Source organism: Eschscholzia californica, unplaced genomic scaffold (assembly GCF_041429995.1).
Source record: "Eschscholzia californica isolate CP2 unplaced genomic scaffold, dmEscCali1.0.p SCAF_1, whole genome shotgun sequence".
Taxonomy (NCBI): Eukaryota; Viridiplantae; Streptophyta; class Magnoliopsida; order Ranunculales; family Papaveraceae; genus Eschscholzia; species Eschscholzia californica.
Window position 1 is genome coordinate 40,863,640 of NW_028238198.1, and position 27,212 is coordinate 40,890,851.

Consider the following 27,212-nt stretch of genomic DNA (forward strand, 5'->3'; position numbering starts at 1 on the left):
CCAGGTCCCCCTTCTCTCTCTCTCTACCTTCTCTATTGAAATTGAAAATTGATTTCTATCTTCTGAGTATTGATTTTGTCTCTCTCACTTTCTTATAATTCTTTTGGGTTTTCAATTCCCTCTCTATCTCTTCTGTTTGAACTGATTGTTTGTTTCATTCATTTTCTTGCTCTTCTTATTTTCTTTGGCTTAACTTCTTAACTTACTATTTCCCTTTATGGGTTTTCTTCTTGTCCATGAAAGTGAAATTACCATTCCTGTATTCTGATTCTTTCAAGAAATTCTTACTTCAATTAATTTGATTCTCTTCTTTTTCTTCTTAAATTCATATTTGTTCACTGATCTTTTCTAGGTTTCAATAATTTCTTCTTTTAATTATTGAGATATGGAAGATATATTGGATATGGTCACTACTAATACACAAGATATCGGAAGATACAAAATATATGACACGGATCCAGATGAAGAGATTCGACGATAAAAAAAGAGACCAAGATATATGAAGATCAAAAGAAATATTCATATATTCAAGATATCTCTTATTTTGTATTCTTTCCTAAGTTTAGTTAGGAAACTAGATAACCCGAATCACTTTATAAATATGAGTTGGGTTATAGAGTTTAAATTATCGAGTTATTGAGTTATGTAACTGATCAACCCCACATACAATTGTATGTGGTGATTATTAATAACGAAAGTATTTCTCCGTGGATGTAGGTCTTGAGTATCTGACAGAACCACGTTAAACATTGTGTCTTTCATTTATGTTTCTATATCCGATTCTTATATAACCGTGACGTTGTCATATCTCCGATTATCGTATAATGGTGAATTTAACATTACTTATCATGGGACTTTGTCATGGAAAACATACCCATTATCCTCATCAAACCCAAGCTGAAAAACCTATAACTCTTGAAGATATTCAAAACCCTACTAATTCATTCCCAAGTCCATTACCCAGTGGATTCAAGAACTCACCTGCTAATTCAAGTGTGAAATCAACTCCTTCAAGATTTTTTAAAAGCCCTTTTCCTCCTCCTTCACCTGCTAAACACATAACTCCCTTTCTTGCTAGAAGACATGGCTCTGTGAAACCAAATGAAGTTTTAATTCCTGAAGGAAGTGAAATTGAATTGAGTTTTGATAAGAATTTTGGGTTTTCTAGACAATTGATTTCTAAAGTATGAACTTGGAGAATAAGTGGGTCGTGGCCATTTTGGGTATACTTGTTCTGCAAAGGTTAAGAAAGGTGAAATGAGAGGGCAGGAAGTATCTGTCAAAGTTATTTCAAAATCAAAGGTTTGATTTTTTTTTTGGCTACTTCTTTTACTGATTTTTGTTTGTTTTCAGATTAATGTTCTTTATTGCATTACTTTTAAATAAGGATCTGGATCATTTAGATTTCTGTATTAGGTAGTGTTTGTTATTTTTGCATTTATATGAATCTGACTTGTCTGATTGAAAGGGACCCAAAATCAACTTAATCGATGTTCAAATGATGAGCCAGACAAAAACAAACATTTTGCTTGAAGAGAATTCAGATTTCGAATCAGATTTCAGACCTGATGATAGAACTAAGATTAAATCGACGAATTTACTGGTTCGTCTCCCCTCAATACACTGCAAATTCAGAAAATACATATCTATCTACAAAGACAAAGAGGCTTTTATAAGCCTACACCACTACCTGAACATGGATAAAACTACCTAGAACATGGAAGTTACAATAAGTTATTGAAACAGGAATACAACTTGTTATTGGAACATGGATCTCTCCTATCCGAATAATGAAGAGTTCTGATGGTTGGAGCAGTTAATCGGGCAGTTAATCGGGCAGTTAATCTATCAATCCACCCCCTTTAAGACGGACTGTCCTCAGTCCAGAATTGCTGGAAAACGAGCTCGAATAACATCGGCGTCTTCCCAAGTGGCATCCTCGCTTGGCACCCCCTTCCATTGGATGAGAAGTCTAGTAACAACTTTATTGTGACGCTTGACAAGGCCGCGATCAAGAATACGCTCTGGAATCCATTGTGTTGAGCTTGAGGTTGCAATGGGTGGTAATGTAGTTGTTGTTGTTGTGCTATGTGTCCCAAGCTTTGATTTGAGTAAGGAGAAATGAAACACGGGGTGATCTTCGATTCAACTGGTAAGTCTAGACGATATGCAACTGAACCGACCTTCTCAATGATTTGGAATGGACCATAAAAACGTGGTGAAAGCTTGTGGCACTGACGACGACCAACAGAATGCTGCCTATAAGGTTGTAACCGCAGAAATACCCATTATCCGATTTCAAAAGAGCGCTCCGTTCGATTACGATCAACGAACATTTTCATTCGAGTTTGTGCCGACTGCAGATTAGACTTCAATAGGGCAAGAGTTTGATCACGATCCCGAAGGGCCATGTCTACGGAATGTACACTAGTAGACCCAAGAAGATAAGACTGGATTGTTGGAGGTGGTCGTCCATATAGGGTCTGGAAAGGAGACATCTGAATTGATGATTGAAATGTGGTGTTGTACCACCATTCTGCCCAAGGGAGCCATTTAGTCCAGCTCGACGGTTTATCGCCCACGAAACAACGTAAATAATTCTCAAGAGTTCGATTCAAGACTTCTGTTTGACCATCGGACTGAGGATGATACGCTGAACTTTTACATAGTTGCGTTTCTTGCAATCTGAAAAAGGCTTCCCAGAATTGGCTGAGAAAAATCGAGTCTCGGTCACTCACAATGGTGCGAGGCATACCATGAAGACGAAAGATTTCTTTGACAAATAATTCAACCACAACCAGAATTACATTTTTTGAAGAAGACGTGGGTAATCCCTCAATGAAATCGAGAGAAATATCAAGCCAAGCTTCAGTAGGAATTGGTAGAGGATTGAGTAGCCCCGGTGGATGAATAGTTTCATATTTTTGACGTTGGCAAACATCACATTCAGCAACAAATCGCTTCACATCTTTGCGTAAACCAGGCCACAAAAAGTTTCTTGTTATACGCTTATAAGTGCGTAAAAAACCTGAATGACCGGAAGTTGGCGTAGAATGAAATTCAAACATAATCTTTTGACGCCATGAAGAAGCTTGTGGAACAAAGATTTTACCCTTATACATAAGTGTATCATAGACAAGGGAAACCCCTTTTTGTGGCGTTGAATCTGCTTGTAAGTTTTGCATAAGAGTAACTAACTCTGGATCGCCTTGGCATGCCTGTTTGATGTCATTGACTCCACTGAATATTGGGCTAGATAACTCCATCATAGCTAATAACTCATGTTGCCGAGATAAAGCATCAGGTACAATATTAAGGTTGCCACGTCTATACTCAATGGTATAGTTATAGCCAAGTAATTTCAGCAACCACTTGTTCTGATCCGGTGTGGAGATGCGTTGATCCAAAAAGTATTGAATTGTACGATGATCAGTAAGTATTTTGAAGGGTCGACCCAATAGATATGGCCTCCATTTTTGGACTGCAAAGACAACAACCAACATCTCCTTATCATAAACTGAGAGAGCTAAGTTTTTTCCGGATAGAGCTTTGCTAAGAAATGCAATTGGGTGACCTTCTTGTGATAATACAGCTCCTATGCCACCAGCAGATGCGTCACACTCCACAGTGAAAGGCCTGGAAAAATCTGGTAATGCAAGGACTAGAGTACAAGTCATAGCTCTCTTCAATTTTTCAAAAGAAGCGATAGATTTTTCAGTCCATATAAAGTTATCCTTCTTCAACATATCTGACAATGGCTTAGAAATTATGCCAAAATCTTTCACAAATTTGCGGTAGTAACCAGCTAGGCCCAAGAAACCACGCAGACCCTTTAATGTACTAGGCTTCTGCCAATTTTCGATGCAACGTACCTTGGAATTGTCCACAGCCACACCTTGGGCTGAAATTATATGACCCTAGTAATCTACAGATTCGCCCCCAAAGATGCACTTGTTTATATTGACTGACAAGTGATGTTCCCTCAATAATTCAAACACAACGGTCAAGTGTTTCACATGATCATCAAAAGAACGACTGTATATTAAAATATCATCAAAAAAGACAAGGACGAACCTGCGAAGATATGGCCGAAACACATCATTCATAACCGACTGAAATGTTGATGGGGCATTGGTGAGTCCAAACGGCATGACCAAGAACTCAAAGTGGCCATCATGTGTGTGAAATGTTGTTTTAGGTATATCTTCCTCGTGCATACGAATCTGATGATATCCCGAGCGCAGATCAAGCTTTGTAAAAATGATGGCACCATGAAGTTCATCTAGTAACTCGTCAATAACAGGAATTGGGAACCTATCCTTGACTGTGGCAACATTTAATGCACGATAATCAACGCACATACGCCAACTCCCGTCTTTTTTCTTCACTAGTAACACAGGAGATGAATACAGACTGACGCTAGGACGTATAATACCACTGTGCAGCATCTCTTGAACAATTTTCTCAATCTCAGATTTCTGAAAGTGAGGGTAGCGATAAGGTCGCACATTAATAGGAGAAGTACCATGAATTAGTGGTATTTTGTGATCATATAAGCGACGGGGAGGAAGACCAATGGTCGTCTCAAAGATACTTTATATGCTGCCAACAACTCGTGAATTTGTGGATCACTACTGATGAGTCATGAGAATGCCTCATCTGAATCTCTTAATTTGGGTTATTAGTCTATTTCGAGCAGTTACTCTGATGAATTGTGAGTTTTTCTTTCTCAGGTGTCTTTTACGGAGTTCAGCGCGAAAATCGGATAAAATCGGGAGAAAGACAGGTCCATGGGCATTTTAGTCATTTGGAGTTAGTTTGGTGTTCTGGAAATTTTGGCAAATATCGATACTCGGATGAAACTAGAAATCAAGACGAACTCGTCGGCGAAAACGGGAGTCAAATTAGAGTCCGGATGAGTGAGTTAGCTCAAGTCAAAAATTGGAGTCAACGATGGGTGACTAAAACGTCCACATATACGTGGCATCATCTAGGGTGGCGTTGCAACCTAACTACCTCTACCGTGAAGCACCAAATCTTCCACATTTGAGTGGGACCAACAATCACGTGTTGCCTCTTGCTAGTAACAAAACGGTCAAATCTCTTTCCCTTAACCTCTCCCTTTATTTTGGCAACTATTAAATCAACAAGCCTAACAGTAATGAGATAAAGGAATTATTTGAAAAGAAAAAGAGAAAGAGATTTCAAGAATAATATTATAGGAATGAAATTAAAGAAAGTGAAGAGGGAGATTAAGAGAGAAATCGGTTAGAGATCTTATCTCTAATTATGGTCAAGATTCTTGGATTTCCTATTAATCTCTAATGTCAAACAGAGAAACAATGATAGTAGAGATGGAAAGAATTGAGACTTCCAAAGAAGAAAACTAACAGAGAGAGTGAAGGAGATCACGACTGAAGATTTGAGTAATCATAGAAAGGAATCTACAGGATAAATCAAAGCTGGAAATTATTGAAGATAATCTCTAATTCTAGAGAAAGGAAGAATGGGAACAGAAATAGAAAGTTGAAGATGGATTCAATTATCTCTCTCCTATTAGAGATAAATCTAGAGAGAGAGAATAAAAGCTTAAAAGGAAAGAGATGGCTGGAAAGATTCGATTCATGAAGTAAGATTGAACTTGACAGAGGGATAATCTTCTCAATACTAGAAATTAATGAGACAAGAAGGAAAGAGAGCTTAAAACAGAGTATAAGATTATCATATTGAAGACAAAAATAGAGATCTTCAGTGATTGAATTAAGAGATATTATTCTTAGAGAAAGAGAGTTGGAATCGGTTTTCTTGATCTCTCTATATAAACAGAAGTCAGAAAAACAGATAAGGGATCTCTCATTTGGGGGGGATCATCTCCTTTCTGAAGCTCAACTAAAACAGAAAAATCAGAGAGGGAAGAGAGTGATTGTAGAGGAAGAAACAGAGAGCATTTCTTATTCATCTTTTTTTCTTCATCTTCTGTATTTCTTATCTTTTTGTGAGAGAAAGTGAGAAACAGAGTAGTGAGTGAGAGAGATTAATAGAGAGAGGAAGAGTGAAAGAGAAACAGAAAGAGTGGCTTGTAGTGAGAGAAAGAGAGAAACCATAGAGTTTTGAGAAATTTATTTTGGTTTATTATCAATATCAAGATTGGTTTATATTCATTCTCTTTGTTATCTCATTAGTATTAAAACAAAAGTGAATCAATTGTTATTTGTTCATTTGGTGAGAAAAGAAAAAAAAGAAAAGAGAAACAGTAGAAAGAGGAGAATTTAGTTGGAGAAGAAGACCGCGTTTGGTTCGTAGTTGCTGTTGGAAAATAATTTTCCATTGACGCTGGAAAATAATTTTCTCCAGAGGAGCGTTTGGCTACTGTGGGAAAATCAGTGAGAAAAGTTCTGTTTTCCTTCCATTTTCTCTTATTCTTTATATTGATTTTAATCTTTGATCATGATTAGCTAAGACTCTTAATCTAGGGTTGATGATGAAACCATATTCGAGCTTTTAGAAACACAAATTATTTGGTTAATTCTTTGAATGTGATTTAATGTTTAAATTGTCTTAATTTGTCAAGTCGATTATCTTTTCACTATCTATGCTTTTAGGTTTGATGTATCGTGCTTAGGTTAAGTCCTTTGACGGTACATACTTATTGATTGATAGATAGTAGTTTAGAAATTCATTTTTTAAATAAGACAATTACAATTTCATGAGTTAAAAACCAATTTTATCGAAAACATCTCCCGGAATTAGGATAGTTCATTATCCGAAGTTTTGAGTTATAAAACGAGAGAGTTAGCCATTTGATTTTGTGTGTTTAAAAGTGAGTAATTCGGTGGATTCCATAAATCCTAGGTTTCTTCCCCCCATTTGAGTTCATTTTTATTTCCGTTATTTTATTTAAATATTTTTATCACCAAAAAACCCAAAAACAATTTTCAAAGCAAAACCGATTTATTTCCAAGTCTTAGAATAGGTTTCACTTAGTCTCTGAGGAACGAACCGGACTTACCGGAATTATCACTTGACGCCCGTATACTTGCGGGTGGTGACCTATTTAGGAAACTTTTTAGGCCCATCAACTACTGGCTTGAGTTTTCGTTGTCGTAGTGACTGGTACGAGTTGTGCCAAAACTCCAAATTTCTCACAAGCCAATAACCTTTGCATCACATGACATTAAACAAGTACCGTATGAGTAGTAGTATTACCTTGTAAGGTATAAGTTTGCTGATCAATGGTAAATGTCATGGTGAGCTCCTTAAAATCCCATAAGATAGGGCCAAGTGACCGTAGCCAGGTAGTACCCAACACAACATCAGTCCCTGCAACGGCTAATAAATAAAAAAGTCTGCCTTGAATTGATAGTTCTGAAGTTTAACAGAAATATTAGCAACGCATCCCTTGGAGTAAGTTATAGACCCATCCCCCAATAAAATTCGAAATGTACTGGTTGAGTCTATCTCAAATCCTAATTGTTTAGCAAGAAACGGATGCATAAAATTGTCAGAAGCACCTGAATCAATGAATACATTTATCTTGTGCTGATTTGCAAATCCTTGAAGACGCATTGTATGGGGTTTAAGTGAGCCTGTTAGTGCATGGATGGATATGGTAGGTTCAGCTACTTCCACTTTTGCAGGTTGATTGCTCTCCATTTCATCATTGTTGTCCTCTTCTTCCTCAATAACCCATTATCCTTCCATCATCAACAGTTGAGGCTTTTTACATCGATGACCTGGGCGGAAGGGCTCATCACAACTAAAACACAAATTTTTTGCTCTTCGTTCCTGCACCTCTGATGGAGTGAGGCGACGAACTTGTGATGGCACCGAAGCAGTTGATGGGTTGTTGACAGCCAATTGGGAGTTATAATTTGTCGCCCCTTTTGATGTAGCCACATTTGGGGACTTAACTACGGACCATTTGGTGGAGAGCCTGCGAGCATTCAATTTCTCCTCTTGAATACGGGCCAACTCCATAGCTGAAGAGAGTGTCTCTGGTTTGAACGATCTCACTTTATGACGTAATTCATCCTGCAAACCGCTTATAAATAACCCAGTGAGTTGTTCATCAGTCCAGTCATGTGCACGACAAGCCAACCGAACAAATTCTGTCTCATACGTCTCAATTGACGCAACTTGACGCAATTTTGAAAGGGCCCCATTGAAATCTTCATGTCCCCGAGAACTAAATCGTCTCATTAAAGACTCAACAAAATGAAACCATGAAGTAAAAGCATGTTTAGTTTCACCAGTCCATCCATGGTGTAGCATCACCTTCAAGGTGGAAAAAAGCTATTTCCACTTTTTGGTCTTCCGGTATTCGATGATACCGAAAATACCTCTCTGCCCTAGACAACCAATCAAGGGGATTACCATTATTAAATATCGGAAAGTCTAATTTCAAAGGGCGAACCATCACAGCAGATGATTCAGATCGAACAAACTGAGAAGACCCAGATACGTCATGAATCGGTTGCTTCGAACTCACCCGAAGCTGTCGTATCTCCTCCAAAATTGTTTTCTGAAACTCATGTTGCTTAGTAACAATAGAATCAAGTGATTCCTGCAGCCCCTTAAGCTTGGTGTCTATTTCGGTTTTGTAAGCTTGCAAATAAAACTCGATTCCTCCCATCTCTTGAGCAGACGGATTGCGCTTTCCCATTCTTAAGCTGGTTCTGATACCAGATTGATAGAACTAAGATTAAATTGACGAATTTACTGGTTCGTCTCCACTCTAATCCACTGCAAATTCAGAAAATACATATCTATCTACAAAGACAAAGAGGCTTTTATAAGCCTATACAGTACCTGAACATGGATAAAACTACCTAGAACATGGAAGTTACAATCAAGGAATAATGTCGGCCGAAATATTTCGGTTTTTGACCTAACCGAAGTAAATATACGCTTGCATATATTTCGTGTCAGATTTCGGTGGAAATCTGACACGAAATCTCGAAATCAATGGAAATTGATGGAAATCTCAGAAACCCTAGTGGGTTCTGACTGTTCTCTTTAAAAAAAGTAGAAATTGAAGGGATTGGGAACATCAAATAGATAAGATTTCGAAATTATTGTCTGGATTTTGTTCTTCTTCTCTGTTGTTTATTTGTTCTTCATCAAATCTTCAACAAAATACTTCATTTTTATGTGATATTAACTAAAATCTAGAGAGAGGAAGGTGGTTTTGGGTTGAAGAAAATCTAGAGAGAGAGAAGAAGATTCGGCTGTTTGAGAAGAAATAGGGAAGAAGGCGATCGATTTGGATATTAAGGGGTCTGATTTTTTGCTGTTGAACAGGTATATCAAAATTTGATGATTGGTTTACTATTTGACCCCGTGATTTTACTTTTGTTTGGTTTTAATCCCTGAAAAAACTGACATTAGCCCTCTAACTAACCGAATGCATTACAGATTAGCCCTCTAACTAACAGGTATATCAAAATTTGATATTTGTTTTACGTTTTGACCCCCTGAATTTTTACTTTTGTTTGGTTTTAATCCCTGAAATAACTGAAATTATTGCAGATTAACCCCACCATTGCAAATTACCCCTCTAAATAACCAAATATATTACAGATTAGCCCTCTAACTAACAGGTATATCAAAAGTTGATGTTTGGTTTACTTTTTGACCCCCTGAATTTTACTTTTGTTGGGTCTTAATCCCTGAAATAACTGACATTATTGCAGATTGACCCTATCATTGCAAATTAGCCCTCTAACTAACCGATTATATTACAGATTAGCCATCTAACATAATCTATTGCCAATTAGCCCTATTATTGGCATGTTTTTGTTATTTCTTTCTTAAGAATTTCACGTAAAGGGAGATCAGACGACATAGGCTGGCAGCATGGGTCGCAAGTAGAAAACGACCGACAAAAGTCTCAGTGCAATTATTGCAGTAAAATAATAAGATCTGGAGGGGTCACTCGTTTGAAACAACATCTAGCTGGCGGTTTCGATAATGTCGCTCAATGTCCGATGTGTCCAAAAGAAGTTATAGATTGCAAATGAACAGGATTCTAAAACACGGTGTTCAAGTAAAAAAATAAGAGGGACAGAATAAATTTGGAGTTTCGAGAGTCTGTTATGGACCTTCCAGAAAGACAAAATGAAACCGTTGATCTTGATAGCGACGATGACGATATCGAGAATCAATAGTACAGGGAAGCAGTTAAAAGGTCATTGTACGATAGTCGTAGTGGTGACCAAAGGCGTTCGTTTAGTCAATCCACTTACGATGTAGGAGGCGGCTCTAATGCCAACACAGGTTCAGCGTCACTACAACGGGTTTTCGCAAGAACACAGAGTGTTAGACAACCATCTACTTACAATCCAAGAGATGAGTTACCAATCGATCCACATTCAGTGAAACCTCAAGGTGGAAGACAAAAGAGGATAAAAGAGGCATTTGGGTTCGGGAATATTAGAAAGAAGATGGGAAAAGCAATTTCGAAGTTCATACATTTTAACGGAATTCCACCACATGTTGCTAATAATGTTTATTACAATTATATGGTTGATGCGATTGCTAGAGTTGGACCTGGTGTAAAGCCTCCTACTGCATATGAGTTGAGGGGACCCTTTCTCGATGATGAGGTTGAAGAATTAAATGAGTATATGGATGGTCTAAAGAAGTATTGGAAGACGTACGGTGTCACCATCATGTGTGATGGGTGGACAGGAACAACTCGATTGTCCATCATTAATTTTATGGTTGTGAGGGAAAATCGATGTTCCACAAATCCATCGATACATCAAAAGACAAAAAAGATTGGAGATACATCTTAAAACTTATGGAAGAAGTTGTAAAGTCCGTAGGAGAACAGAATGTCGTGCAAATTGTGACTGATAACGGAAGCGCAACTACGTTAAGGCCGGCAAAAGGTTAATGCAGCGTTACAACCTTTTTTGGACACCATGTACAGCTCATTCCATCGATCTAATTCTAAAGAATATCGGAGAGACGAAGACGGTACAAAAAGTTGTGCAACGTGCAAGGCAAATAACAAAATTTATATATAATCATTCGATAATCCTTGCATTGATGAGAGAAAAGTGTGGAGGCGATATAAATCGTCCAGGGCTAACACGATTTGCCACGAATTATATTGCTTTGGAGTCTCTCCAACAAAAAAAATATTCTTTGAAAGAAATGGTTGCTTCTCCACAGTGGCGTGCTTTTGAGGGTGTTAATAGTTCAGAAGCAAGAGTAGTAGAAGGTCTAATAAACAAACACACATTTTGGGATTCGGTGCATATTGTTGTCAATATACTCGAGCCAATCGCAAAGGTCCTTCGAATGGTAGATGGCGACAAAAAGCCTACAATGGGATACATCTACTATGCTATGGAACTAATGGAAACTCAAGTTGAAAAAGTTGCTCGCTCTCCTAGGGTGTACTTGAAGATCATTGAGGAGCGATGGACAAAGCATCTCACACACCTTCTCCACCTAGCTGGTAATTATGCATTCTTCTCATTTTTTAATTCCTTTAATTACTTCACTTAATGTTTAATGATCTTCCTTAACTGAAATGTAGCCTATTACCTTAACCCAAGCTACCAATACGAACATGGTCTTTCGATTCGAGGGGATCTGTTAATCGCCGTTGAGGAAGTGGTAGAAAAACTGGTACTACCAGAAGAACACGCAACTTGTCTACTAGAGGTTAGTTTCTATACATTTTGAAATGTTTTTAACATGGGGGAAAGAAGAATTCATTTTGTTTGAGTCATTAAATTACAGCTAAAGACTTTTAGATAAGCATCGGGTTCCTTCGGTAAGACAACTGCAATAAATGGAAGGAAAATAACTCAACCAGGTAAAATATTTGTAGTGAATGGAACAAACATTTACAATTCATTATAATTCAATTAATCAAACCTAAATGAGTACGTGTGTTTGCAGCTGAGTGGTGGCTCTTGTATGGAAATGATGCTCCAAACTTAAGATCAGTTGCTATAAAGGTTTTAGCTCAGACGGCATCTTCATCCGGATGCAAAAGAAATTGGAGCACGTTTGGACTTACATAGTCAAAGACAAAATCGTCTTGGCCATGAACGACTTCACAAACATGTGTTTGTGCATTACAACATGCGACTACGACTTAAGCACCAAAAAGAAGACTATCAAAATTCAGGTCCTATAGACCTAGCAGATATATTCTGCGAAGAAGACCCATTATATGAATGGGTTAGAGAAGTGGGAGAACCTGAAATGGATGAGCCAAACAATAGGCCAAGCTCTTAAGTTGCTTCCACACTAGGGTTAAATGCTGATTCCTACATGAGCACCTCACATGCTAAAGATGTTAATCGTTTGATGAACACACCACCGTCAAGTACTAATTCACCTGCTAGCTCGTCAGGAGATAGTGGCAACGGAGATGGAAGACAGAATAATGAGAGCAATGATGTTGAGGAAGATAATAACGAGAAAAATGAAGGATATGTCCCTTACACAGAGGAACACAACTTTGATCATGCAACGCAGGATCATGATCACGGAGTCCCAACGAGACCAACTGAATCTGTATCATATTCTCGTAGAAGGAAAAACCAGTTGACTGAAATGAATGCCATAGTTACTTCTTCTTGGGCCAATAGTGTTGACGATGTAACAGACACTTTCAGTAGTATGGGTATCGACAATAGCTCATATGGTTATGATACTTCATCTACATCGTTTGGATATAACTACCCAAGTCATATATCTTGGAACACTAGTGAAGATGAACGACCATCAATATTTATACCTCAACAACCAAGTTTTGCTGTATACCATCAATATCCCTTAATTGGACCACTACGCGGTATTCGTCAAGAGCAATACATGAATCTCATGTGCGTCCAAACAATGACGGTGATGAAGGGGGTAGGAGATCATTTTGGTTTTAATGTCTTATGTAACAAAATATAAGTAATCTACAATTCCATCTTACTAAACTATTGTTCAAATGAAGATTAAACCTTTTTATGCTTAATTATGGTTAAATAGACTTGTTATCCACAATTTCATCATATTTCTAACATTTCGACAAAATTGTAAAATTTCCACACAGACCGAAACGTTTCCACGAAACGTTTCCACTTTTGGACCCACCGAAACTTGCACCGAAACCGAAGTTTCATTCCTTGGTTACAATAAGTTATTGAAACAGAAATACAACTGGTTATTGGAACATGGATCTCTCCTATCCGAATAATGAAGAGTTCCGATGGTTGGAGCAGTTAATCCGGCAGTTAATCTATCACCTGACTTAGAAAAAGTACCTTCCTTTGGGTTTCCATACAATTGATGATCTGGGTTTTGGGTATTTGTGTTCATCCATGCACTTCTTCATTGGTTGTTTTTTGAAAATTTTGTGCATTACTCTTAATTTACATTTCTGTTTTTCCTTTGGGTTTTTCTAGACAAGGGGTTTTCCCTCTCTATTGTATCTAAGACAATAAGACAGATATCTTAGGATTGGCTAGAAACAAAATTAAAAAAAATAACTAGACTGGTTCTCACTAAAGGATGATGTTTTGGCAGATGACCACAACCATAGCTTTTGAGGATGTCAGGCGAGAAGTCAAAATATTGCGTGGTCTAGCCGGACATAGGAATTTTGTGACGTTTTATGATGCTTATGAAGATGATGAAAACATATATATAGTGATGGAGTAAGTCTGACACTCTTACTTCCCTATCTTTGCTTTTCATAATAGTTATTATGTTTCATAGTTATGTACTTCACATTAAATTTTCTCGCATAGTTCATGGCTTTAACTTTTATACGTTTACGAGTTTTCTATCATTAATAGATTGTACCTTCTACATTAGTTCTTGCACATAGAACACATGCGGAATCCTCGGATAAAATGTGAGTATTGTTTGTCAGAAAAATTTCTACGAAGATGAATTAAGAGGGATGGAGATCAAAAGCTGAAATGTGTATGAGATATGCTGTCCTTTTTTTTTGAGTTAAAGCAGTATTTGACCCCTTTCTGGATTAAGGTTACTTAAAGGTTACTCGGCAAATTGCTTCCCATGATATGACAAGCCTTTTGTGGATCCGCACAAGTCTTTTGTGAAGATCCACATTTGGAGTTTAAGAACATATTGAAAGTGGGGAAGCAATCTTATTTGTGGTCACCACATCTAATTTTGGAGAAACATTTATTTATAAAAAACCAGAAGATACAATGTATGAAACATTACATCCATCCGAAATTTAAATATTTTCATAAAAATGTGTCTCTTCAAGTAATTTTATCAAAAGATGTAATTATCATATATTGAAATTCAAACTCTTAGAAAATTATTTTCAATTTCATAAAGATGTCCAAAATCGCAACATTGTCGCCAATTGAAGTGACAATACTTGATTCTGATTTGTATAGTCGCTCCTGACTAGTAGCCCATGAGAATGATACTTTTCAATTTGTTGGTTGCTTCAAATTTTTGCAGTGCTTGTTTCTATTTTCCTCTCCATGTTATGTTAGTGTCCAAGAATTTGGAAACTTTGTCCAGGTTTCAGAACTTACTAGCTCTAGCTTCATGCATTTTTCAGGTTATGCAAAGGAGGCGAACTTTTGGATAGGATACTCTCTAGGTACTTGACTTATATGTTTGAGTTCGAGTTTTTATGCTGGTTCTTTATCCTTATAGACACAATAACTGGATGTATCTCTAATTATGTTTATAGAGGTGGGAAATACTCAGAAGAAGATGCCAAGGCTGTCATGGTACAGATTCTTAATATCGTTGCCTTCTGTCCTTCTGTCATCTCCAAGGGGTCGTTCACCGTGACCTCAAACCAGAGGTAATTGACTTCCAAAGCTTTATTTGTCACCTCGAAAAATGGGTTGCCAAGTTTTTTTGTTCTCTCTTTCCTCTTTTCACCCAAGTAATAATTGATTACCAACGGAAAGTATTTTCTTTATCTTGATGAATAATTCTTCTTCTGATAATTATTCCCGAAGTTAATATGGTGTTCACTTCTGCCTCAGAATTTTCTTTTTAGTACAAAAGATGAGCCTTCTCCACCGAAGGCTATTGATTTTGGTTTATCCGGCTTAGTAAAACCAAGTTAGTTGCCATTTTTAAGCTTTTATAGTTTTTATTAAGTTTTCGAATTAATGACTCCTTAACTTTATGCAGATGAAAGGTTGAATGACATAGTAGGAAGTGCATATTAAGTCGCTCCAGAGGTTCTACACCGATCATATGGAACTGAGGCAGACATGTGGAGTATAGGAGTGATTGCATATATTCTTCTTAGTGGAAGCCGCCCATTTTGGGCCCGAACAGAATCCAGAATCTTCCAAGCAGTTCTAAAGGCAGAACTTAGCTTCGAAGAAGCTCCTTGGCCTTCTATATCTTCAGATGCGAGAGACTTAAAGAGATTGTTGAACAAGGATTATCGTAAGAGACTTACTGCTGCTCAGGCTCTTGGTAAGTTAATTTAAACCCACTTTCCCACGAGTGCTTTGTTAAAAAACCAATAAAAGAAAAGATTCGGAGTTTGTTGTTCGCCTTGAGGATTTGAAGGCAGGTATGTGTATATATATATATATATATATATATATATATGTATGTGAACTTTAGTCTTTGTTGCTCATCTATTGGTAAATATGGAAAACCAAAGACTTAACGGGTTTTACCTTATCTCTGTTAGGTCATCCATGGTTGTTCGATCAAGCAGGTATCAAGGCTCAACTGGATATCCTACCGTACAAGTTTGTAAAATTTTATGTTAGGTCTTCTTCGCTTCGAAAAGCAGCTTTAGCCGTATGTTTCTTGTGAAGAAAACTGACTACTTCGTGCATAATATACTTCATTAAGATTCCTCAACTTGGATTAATGATCTAATCCTATTAACTATTTAACTGTTATCGTTGTGATAGGCTCTAGCAAAGACGTTAACAGATCCCAGCTTGCTTATTTCCGGGAGCAGTTTAAACTGCTGGGGCCAAATAAAAGCGGATTTATCTCCAAACAGAATTTTAAGACGGTATGTTCTGTTTTAGTCCTTTGTTTTATTCTTTTCCCTTTCTTGTTTTTGTCTTCTTAATTCAAGCTTATACTGGCATTCGGCAGGCATTGATGAAGAACTCTACTGATGCCATGAAAGAATCACGAGTCCTTGACATCCTCAACATGGCGAATTCTTTTCAATATAGAAAAATTGATTTTGAAGAATTTTGTCCTGCTGCTCTAAGTGTGCACCAGCTTAAAGGAATGGATTGTTGGGAGCAACACGCAGATTGTGCATACGAGCTCTTTGAAAAAGATGGCAACCGTGCTATCATGATAGAGGAACTTGCTTCGGTATGTTTTGGTTTGCCCCAACTCTGTTTTTAGTTTTTACGAATCTTTATCATTTTAATCAGATGTTTGGCCATTGTTTAATACTTAAGAATGTCGCAAACTATGAAAAATGTCCATATTCGAAGAGATGGGGTTTTTTCTAAATGTTTTTGAACAAGTACTGAAGTACACAAGAAAAATACATACAAAATCTGACATTATAAATTTATACTCATTGAAGTGACTACGAAGATCCAGGAAATTTCCATCTCAGAGCATCGGGAAGTAGTTTCTTTAACTGACACAAAAAATATTAAAAAGGACTATATGTGTTAGTAGATGAATATTAGGCAATCAAGCTTAGAGACAACTTCTTACGGACCTAAGGGTCTCAAAGAGATGAGATAATCGAGCAGACATTCTTTCAGAATCTTTTATATCGAAAGAGCATAATCATCCTTACTATTTGAACCTCATCTTTATTGGTTCGCTATGGTTATATTTTCTTGCTCCTTATTAGCCTATTGTTGTTTATCTCAGGAACTTAGGCTTAGCCCATTAGTCCCCATTAATCTAGTTCTGCAAGACTGGATTAGACACTCAGACGTTCATGGTGTGTTTGGTTGCAGGATTCCTAAGTAGGAGTCCTATCAAAAGTGGAATTTGGTAGGAATCATGAATCTTTGGTCTGTTTGGCTACCAAGAATCCTAGATCTCTTGAATCCTGAGGATTCCTAATTCCAAAATTTATATTGGACCAAAATCCCACCCTACCCCCTAGGATTTTAGATTAATGAACTTAAATTTCAAACTTAAAATCAAAAAAAAATATTTCCTTCTACGAAATCATTATTTTTTTCAAAATCATTTTAAAAAAAAAAAATCATATTTTTCTAAAGACGTTTAAAAATACTCAAATAATAATAAATCATAGGATTCTTAGTTGCCAAACAAGCCAAAAAATATTACTTAGATTCATGAATGCGTAGAATCATGAATCCCAAAGACTCATGAATCCGCGGATTCATGATTCCGCCATCCAAACACACCATCCGTTTCTTGGGATTTCTCAGACTCGTTCGTGGACAATCTTCCCGCAAATTGCAAAAATCATGATAGAGGATATAACTCTACCCACTACAAGTGATTCTTTGCTATATCATTTCGGGCTTAGCATATCCCCTTTTCGTAATCTGAGGAAGGTTTCAAAAAGCAAGTGAAGATCTGCAAACTTGTGATGCATAAAAATACCACAGTAAATTTGTATATCGTTTTATTATTATTATTTTTTTAATATAATGTGTATTTTTAATAGGCAGAGGATTGTAGAGATGAGGGTATATCAAATGTTGTCTTCTTAGGTTTAATGTAATTGAGTATTGTGATTTCTAGGGTTCATCCACTACTTCTTGTGTATTCAGTCCCATTCTTTTCCTTTTTCTTAATAAATTTTGTTCATTGTTTTGTATGTGTTGAAAAGTTTGAAAAGAAGAAGAAAGTTTTTATATTATGCTGACTTTCATTGCTAAAATCTCAAAACATGATCCTGGTATTAGTCCTTAAGCAAATTTTGTTAATTACTTATATTAGATTAATATAATATTTAGTCTCAATCTCCCTTATAATCTGCAGCAAAAGACGATTGTTCTCCCACTCTAGATCTCTCCACACAAGCTACTAATAGAAGTGATTTTATTGAATTAGCAAAAAAAACTCTCTCTCTCTCTCTCTCTCTCTCTCTCTCTCTCTCTCTCTCTCTCTCTCTCTCTCTCTCTCTCTCTCTCTCTACTTGTACTAGGAGCTCAAAATTCTTTCTTCAATGGAGGGAAATACAAAATTTGAAAGTTTAGGTATTGAATCCTCTTATCCTAGTTCTAGTACTAGTCCTAGAACCAAATCATCAAGCACTAGTTTAACTTGCCATTCACTTCACTTTTATAGTGAACCAACTAGTCCAACAAGAACTAGTTCTTCTGATTTTCCATTTCTATGGGAATTGGAGAGAGAACGTGTCACGGAAACTCCTCCTCATGGCACCCGCGAAAATTTCGAGTTCAAAACTAGTAACATCGACAACTTCGAGACATTGAGTTCTCATCACATGCATTATAAAAATGAACAAGGTATTTCTTTTGCAGATCAACTCTTTCATAATGGTCAAATTCTTCCATTAAAACCACCACCTAGTTCTCAATATGTCACTAACACAAAATCTACGTCCCCGAAATCGGTTCTGAAATCGCCATTTAGGTGTTGGACTTTCAACAAGAATGAGTTTGATCCGTTCATGGTTGCTCTTGAGCATGTGAAGAAAGAAGAGAGAATTTGGAAGAATTATCAACCTAGTCCTAAGAGTCGTCGGTCCCGTTCTTTATCACCTATGAGAACTAATACTTGGACTGCTTCAAATGTTCATTCATCAACAACATGGAATCTAAGGGAATCTCGTACCCCACGAGACCGAAGTCCAACTCCAACTAGGCTAGAGCCCGAACGTTTAGCCTCTATAGGAAAAACCGAAATGGCTATAGTTAAGCCGATGAATCCGGTTAAATTACGTCCAGGAAGTGCAGTAAAAGTGATGATGGATACTGTTCAGAAGAGGCAGAAGAAAGTGAATTTTATTAAGGAATTTCTTTTACTAAGGATTGAATGTTTGGGTGGTGGGAAAGGGAGATTTTGAAAATTACAAAGCCTCTTCTAGCATTACTCTTCTTATATATTTGAAAGCTTTTTTCCTTTTGATTGTATACGTATAGAATGTAACTACCTATGTACTTCAATTTTAGGAGGGTGATTCAAGTATGAGTAAAATCTATATTTGTTAGTGATCATAATAAATCTATACTACCATAGGTCCATAACCACACCATCTTGAGTAAGATGATTAATCATACTCATTCAAGTGGACCGGGCTGGCACTACCCATTCTAATCATGGGGTCTAATGGTCTATGAATCAGATAAGTGTCGAGCTTCCAAACACCCCTAATTTAAGATTTCGAGCTGGGGAGAAATATCATACTTTTTTTTTTAAATGTCAGCATTCCTTAAGAAGAATGATTCTGTATCTCGAACTCTTGATCTAGAAGATGCAAACCAACTTAGTAACCGCTCCAGTCAAAGGTTATTGATTTCGAAATTGAGTTAGTGGCAGTGACGTTTCTTTCTTGGGCCGCGAACTCCACCCGCGGGAACGGAAAGCCCACGGATAATCTGTGAGGCCGGACTGACCCGATAAGCAACACTACGTGCGGTCAACTCTGTTGTGGTAGCAGTAGGTGGTGGTGTCATGGTGAAAGTTAAAAGGACTTATGATTGATGAACAAGTCTACATCTGCATATACTAACAAGTACAGAGGAATATTATACTCTCTCTCTCTCTCTCTCTAAATGCTGACTTTCTCTTTCTCTCTCAACAATTCTAATGGCGATTTTTCATAGAGCTACAAAGAATAAACAAAAACCCAGATCTCAAATTCTATTACTAGTAATTTCACTATTTATTGTTGCATTTATTTTCCTTTTCTCATGTTGGATTTCTACCTCTAAATTCTCTTTCCCTAATGTTGAATTCCTACAAAATTTTGTTCTTAGAAAGATTCATAGAAAGTATGATCATACATTGGATAATAAGTATTTATATTGGGGTAATCGAATTGATTGCCCTGGTAAACATTGTGATTCTTGTGAGGGTTTAGGTCATCAAGAATCTAGTCTCAGATGTGCACTTGAAGAAGCTATCTTTCTTCAGAGGTACATTCTCTTTTTTCTCTCTCCAGATTATATTCTGATTATTAACATTTTCAAGTCTATATAAATTGGGTTGAATCTTGTTCACTGTTTATAACCTTTTACTATGCAAGAATGGATTTCCTAAACCCTTGACTTTTTTGCTTCTTTGTTGCTTTACAATCTAGAGTCATTCTTTATTTCCTGAGAATAGTCCCACATTGACAAAAGACAGTCCTTATGACAATCTAGAGCTTTCCCGAAAACTTTATATGATATCAGAACTAGGTTCACATGTAATAGACCCAAAGGTCACAGTTGCTTGGTGTCACCAAAAAATGCGTATTAGGTTCAAAGAATCCCACACGTGAAGAGACATGTGAGATTAGTGTTGAACATCTACAAACTTTATATGGTAGAACTTGGATACAATTGATAAGCTCAACTGACACATGTACTCCATGTTCCCCATCGAGAAGACGTATTAGGCTCAAACTGTCCAACACGTGAGGGGGGCATGTGAGAATAGTCGAATGTAGAGAAAGACAAGTCTCGCGACCATCGATATAATATCTAGAGCCTCTCAGATCATTGAGCATTGGGTTTTCATTCCTTTTACAGAACATTCGTCATGCCCGCGAGGATGTGCATTAATCCCATACATAATGAGAAGGGAATTCTTCATCAAACCATCAATACAAGTTCAGAGGAGAGGTAAATTTTCTTCTGTGAATTGATTTGGAGCATTCGTCTTTTATTTCTATAACATCATTCAAAGTTTGACAGTTTCTTTCCAGAATTAGATTAGTTTATGGTATCTGAATTCAGGTAATTTTATCTTGTAGATGGACAGAGAACTCTTGTACCATGGACTCCTTGTATGATTTGGAACTCATATCAGACACTGTGCCTGTAATCCTTGATAATTCAGAATTTTGGTTTCAGGTGCAATCAACAAGTATGAAGTTGGGAGATAGAGGTTTCGCGAATGTAGAAGGCATTAGTCGGAATGATCTCAAAGAAGATACTCGCTACTCAAATCTCTTACTGATAAACCGTACAGCAAGCCCTCTTTCTTGGTAAAAACACTTATTCATTATTTGCCTGGCTGATGACTCAAAATGTGTATTGTGTTGGCCTCACGTGGCTTTATACTACAAACTATGGTATCAGAGTCAGGCTCACACGTGATAGGCTTAGCGGTCATCACCCGACAAATTGATACGTTTTAGGCTCAAAAAACCCACAAGTGAGGGTCCGTGTAAGAATAGTCCGATATAGACAAAGGAAAGTCTCATTACCAAGAATATCATGTATAGTACCTTTGTCCTCATCGTCAATTGGTTTTGAATTGGACCTCCAGCTATTAACAAAAAAAAAAAAAAGAATTGGACCTCCAGAAACTTAATAAATACTTATAATGTTTGGTGGACTGATACTAAGGAAAGCATTAAACCTGATAATTGATATTACTTCGACAAATCTTGACCAATGTAGTCCATTCAGGTTTATGGAATGCAAAGATCGAAACAATCGCAGTGCTATAGCACTTCCATATTCATTTCTCCCCTCAATGGCAAACAAGAAACTAAGAAAAGCAGCAGAGAAGGTAAGCTATCTTTGAGCTAACTATGAATATATATATATACACACACTGTAATTTGATAAATTTCTTGGTTCCACGTACCGCTTAGCTATTTCTCATTACTTGGGTTTCTTAATTTCGTTCATCTATTTGACTTTTGAATTGCTCTTCTTAATGTGTATAGTTCTTGATATGTCCTATTTTTGTCATGTTATTCTTCCTTCTTGTTCTGCAAATTTCTAAGCTTTCTATCTTAACAGATTAAGTGGATGTTAGGAGATTATGATGCTATTCATGTTCGAAGAGGTGATAAGATAAAGACTAGAAAGGACAGGTTTAGAGCTCCAAGGAGTCTTCATCCTCATCTCGATAGAGATACTCGTCCGGAATTTATTCTTACCAGAATCGCTAAGTGGGTAAAGCACGGGCGAACTGTTTTCATTGCTTCAAATGAAAGGACACCAGGATTCTTTTCACCACTCTCTTCTAGGTAATCTCTTGACAAAAACATTTTCTCTCTACTAACGAAACTAAAGTATATCGACAAACAACCAATGAACACGACATTCATCTTACGCCTTTGCTGCTTGACCACAAAATCATGTGGATCAGAAGCGGCACTCCACGACCGGGCAACTCTTGCTACTTGTTTCATAGCTCCAATTACTCCAAAAGATACGTAGACACCTAGGGACCGGTTTCACTCTATCTTTCTTGAATGTTGTGTTTATGGTTTTCTAGATTCCCTTTCTCCATTAAGTCATCTTCATGGTTTTGTATGCTAACTACAACAAGTTCTATGATTTTCACATCTCCCATGATTGTACTTCTATCTTGTTCCTCTTATTCGTGAAGTTCATTTCGTGTTTTTATGAGTATATGTATTGGTTTCTGCCCGATTGAGGGCTCAAGTTAAATGATTGGAAATCCAAAAAGTCAATTTGTGCAGGTACAAGTTGGCATATTCGTCAAACTTTAGTGAAGTCTTGGATCCAGTGATCAATAACAATTACGAATTATTCATGGTAGAGAGGATAATTATGATGGGAGCAAAGACCTTCATTAGAACATTTAAGGAAGATGATTCAGATCTCAGCCTAACAGATGATCCAAAGAAGAACACTAAAAACTGGGAAATACCTGTTTATACAGCGGATGAATAACAAAGCTAAGCCATGGGTTTCGAGAGTCTGCAAAATTTTTTCGGTTCCGAACTGAGAAATACCTCAATTTTTCATTTCCTCTTAGCACCGTCTCATATACACTGAGTTTTTGGTGGTTTATGTTTGTTTCACTTACGAAATAGTCACAATTCCACATGAAAATTTTATGCTTCGGAAATATGTTTTTTTTGTTGTTAAATGTTAATAGGAAACAGAATTTAGTAACTGATGGAACTTGCATATGTTGTAATTCAATTGAAAAGGTTGGTATCTTTCACATTCCCTGTGGGTCTGTGGTCAAAGGGAAAATGAACAAACTTTTGATTGTAATTAAAAACTTTCCCTGTGGGTCTGTGGTCAAAGAGAAAATGAACAAACTTTTGATTGTAATAAAAAACTTTGATCTAGTTATGTTTTGGTTATTTGATTTGGTACTAGAAGGATAAACCACGATGTTTTGGGAAAATAAGAAAATTTTCCAGGCAGCCGACTCTAAGTCGAGGTGGGCCTAAAGCGAACTGTCAAATTGAGGCCTTTTAAATAATTAATTTTTTTTATAAAATGTTATTACCTTATTCCTATTAACAAGGTGTAACTATTTTAAAGAATTTAAACGAAAATTTTATATAATTTTGTTACCTTATTCCTATTAATAAGGTGTTCCTCCTTTAAGTTAAATTGTTCATATATGCGAGCAAATTTCTGTACAAAATTTCGAACAACTTTAAAATAGTTTTTTGTTGAATAAAAATATAATTTTTGTGTCAATTTTAATATGAAACGCATACTAATTTCAAATACTTTTAAAAACTGTACTTTGAAGAACGAGAAATCATTATTATGCCACGTAATATAATTCGATTGGTATGACAACTTTTTAAAATTAGGTTCAAAGCGTAGATAATATAGTTTAGTCTAATCATGTATATAATAAGTTGTAACTGCCACAAAGATATCTTATGAAATTACTACAAAATTTTGTGATACTCTTTTATTTGCAATTACGTAGCACGTTATCGTTCGTAAATATTTGCAATTTTGTAAAATCTCAACTAATGATGGACACGGTCAAGAACTTAAAAATGCCACAAGCCAATGTTGATATACATATAACATATAAACGGAAAATAATATACGCATAACAAAAGTACTTGTTAGAAATAAAATTCAATTTAATGTGGATTGATCGAGAGATTTTCAACAAAATGATCAAGAGAAATTGCAAAATAAATAATCAAATAGGATATTTATGACATGTATGAGTTCAGATAGAAAGGGAAGCCCTCCAACACTAATTTCGCCGACTCTCTTCCTCTTTCTCTCTTCATCCCTCTCTCTCTCTCCCTCTCTTTCTATTTTTGTAAGTTCCGGCGAAAGGGAGGCCCCTTCGCCGGAGCCTCGTATAGAAAATCAGACGAGGTTGTTTGGTTCTACCAGACGAATCTGGAAGAACTAGACAACTTCGTCTGGATCTGAATTCCAGATCCAGGCGAAACTCGTCTGGATCGAACTCTAGATCCAGGCGAAACTCGTCTGGTTTTCCAGACGAAGGTTCCAACGAAGGGACCATTCCCTTTGCCGGAATTTAGAGAGCGACAAAAGAGAGAGAAAAGAGAGAGAGAGAGAGAGAGAGAGATAGAAGAGACAGAATAGAGAGAGAAATTGAAGACGATGAAGTCGTTGGCCGTCGGCGCCAACATCGGACCGACGATTTTCTGCCGGCGACTTATAAGGTGCGTTTGGTTTGAGTTTCTTTTATTTTCCACCGTCTTCTCCTGAAACTCTTCTGTTTTCCCCAAAACGGTGGCCTTTAGGTATTTGCGCATCTGATGGCCTTAGAGTGTGTATCTATATAAGGGGTTTTTGGTATTTCAACTATGCCCCAAATTTAAACAGCATCTACGATGGTGGTTGCTTTTCTCTAAGTCATATCTAAAATCCCCAACGTTTGGATTCCTCGGGTTAGGAATTAGGTTTTTTATATTTTTGTCGGAGTCATGATGTTTACTGGACAATTGATTGAGGTTGACTTTGGGTTTTGTTTTTGCCGGAGTCATGAGGTTTTACTGGATAACTGATTTAGGATGACTGATTGAGGTTATACTGATGTGTTGGGGTTGAGACTCGTAAATTGAAATTTGAGAGTCTCATCCCATTGGGCTCCAACCGGGGATCTCAGGGGCTGGGATCCCAAACAGTCATATTTGGGGTGGATCTCCATTTTGTTCTTCTTTTTTTAATTTTTTTTTAAAAAATTTAAACTTTTTATTTTTTGTAGATTTTTTTAATTATTTCTCTATTTTTTTATTCTCTCACTTTAGAATAATATAATATCAAATTTAAGGTGTCGTTTGACAACCAAAAGTAGAAGTTCTTTTGCTTGTCGTAGAAGTTCTTTTTCTTCAAAAAAGTAAAAAATCATCATAAGTATGATTGACGAAAATGTTACTTATAAGTAAAAAAGTCAAAAAGTTAGTTTGGTAATGTAATTTACTTTTCTATTCTTTTCGTAAAGATACTTGCTTTCAATTAAATTTAGGGTTATTTTCCAAATGGCCCCATACTCTGTGACCAGTTTTCTGCCTGGCCCCCTAGATTAGCGAAAATACCCATATGACCCCCTTTTTCCGTTATCTTTAACTTTTCGTTACTCTCTCTCCTCCATCTCATTTTCTCTCTCTGCCACATCATTTGATCACGCCACATCATCATCTTCTCCGACAGTGGTGGCCGGCCGGCCAAATTTCCGGCCGGCAACCTTCAAATTATTTTTTTTATTCTCTCTCCTCTCTCTCTCTGGAAAATGAAATTTTTTTTTTAAACTCTCTCTCTACAGATCTAAAGAGAGAGATTGAGCAGACCCTTTGAAGGTTTGTTCGCTGACCCATTGGAGGTCTGTGAACAGACCTCCAATGGCTCTGCCTACTCTCTCTCTCTCTCTACAAATCTAGAGAGAGAGTTAAAAAAAAATTCATTTTTTAGAGAAAGAGAATAAAAAAAATAAATTTGAAGGTCGCCGGCCGGAAATTTGTCCGGTCGGCAACCACTGTCGGAGAAGATGATTATGTGGCGTGGTCAAATTATGTGGCAGAGAGAGAAAATGAGATGGAGGAGAGAGAGTAACGGAAAGTTAAAGATAACGGAAAAAGGGGGCCATATGGGTATTTTTGCTAATCTAGGGGCCAGGCAGGAAGTTGGTCACAAAGTTGGGGGTCATTTGGGAAATAGCCTTTAAATTTAAAGTTAATTCCTATTTGGCCCCCTACTTTGTGACCAGCTTCAAATATGGCCTCCAAATTTCTGTAAATTCAAATATGCCTCCAAATTTCTGTAAATTCAAATATGGCCCCCTATTGTCATACAAATGCCATAACTACCCCTCCCATTAATGTATTTTCAAAATAAAATAAAAAAGAAAACCTAAATTCCACCTCACTTCCCTCTCCACCACTCATCTCTCTCCACCTCACCAGTCTCTTCTCCAATGAAAATCGCCGGTCGGAAAATTTTCCAGCTGGCGACCTTCAAACTAATTTTTTTTTCTCATCTCTATCTCTCTTTAAAAACTCCGGCGAAGGGGGTTTCCCTTCGCCGAAGTTCAGGTCTGTTGAAGAACTGACCAGAACTCCGGCGAAGGGAAACCGCCTTAGCCGGAGTTTTTAGAGAGAGAGAGAGATGAGAGGAATTTTTTTTTTTTTAGGTTGAAGGTTGGCAGCCGGAAAATTTTTCGGCCGGCAACCTTCATCGGAGAAGAGACGTTGAAGGTTGGCAGCCGGAAAATTTTTCGGCCGGCAACCTTCATCGGAGAAGAGACTAGTGAGGTGGAAAGAGAGAGAGAGGTGACGTGGAGAGAGGTGACGTGGAAAGAGATGAGTGCTGGAGAGGGAAGTGAGGTGGAATTTAGGTTTTATTTTTTTTTATTTTGAAAATACATTAATAGGAGGGGTAGTTATTAACTCTTAAATTTATTTCTGATTTTCATGATTACTCTTTTGGACGAGGTGGTGGTGATATTGGTAGTGGTGGAGGTATGATGGTGGTGGCGGCGGCAGTGGTGGTGGAGATATGATGGTTGTGGTGGTGGAGGTATGGGATGGTGGATGTACGTGGACGGTATTGGTGGAGGCACGATGGGGTAATAACAAAACTCTATGTCAGTTTTGTTTGGATGAAATAGTTGTGGGTATAAAAACTCTAATCCTCTTCACTTTTGAAGAAAACACTACTGAAAAGAGAGATGGTGTAGTCGCTCCTTAGTGAAGGAAGGAGGTATAGAGAAGAAACGAGGTAGAGATAGAGTTCTCGAGAGAGAGAACAAGACATGATTGTGGTCTTGCTCATCTAAGGAGAAAAGAGGTAGATTTCCTATATCCTAATTTTCTTGTGGGTTCTTTCAATTTATTCCATGATAGGTTTAGTATTGCTAATCAC

The 27,212-nt window shown here is 37.1% G+C and overlaps 1 protein-coding gene and 2 pseudogenes across 2 annotated transcripts; all 3 read left to right on the forward strand.

Annotated features, from left to right (window-relative positions):
- Nucleotides 1-848: 848 nt before the first annotated feature.
- On the forward strand, nt 849-17,543 carry LOC147566847 (CDPK-related kinase 1-like; annotated as a pseudogene).
- LOC147566848 (uncharacterized) lies at nt 9,858-12,041 on the forward strand (annotated as a pseudogene). Its single transcript, XR_015230291.1, has 4 exons — nt 9,858-11,467; nt 11,549-11,665; nt 11,774-11,830; nt 11,917-12,041. The product of XR_015230291.1 is annotated as an uncharacterized LOC147566848 (transcript).
- Nucleotides 17,544-19,584: 2,041 nt separating the features above from the next.
- Nucleotides 19,585-23,006, forward strand: LOC147566849 (uncharacterized). The gene is made up of 6 exons (XM_086668684.1): nt 19,585-20,057; nt 20,655-20,747; nt 20,879-21,112; nt 21,540-21,642; nt 21,879-22,108; nt 22,568-23,006. The coding sequence occupies exons 1-6, from the start codon at nt 19,729-19,731 to the stop codon at nt 22,779-22,781; spliced, it is 1,203 nt and encodes a 400-aa protein (XP_086524810.1). The 5' UTR covers nt 19,585-19,728; the 3' UTR covers nt 22,782-23,006.
- Nucleotides 23,007-27,212: the final 4,206 nt, after the last annotated feature.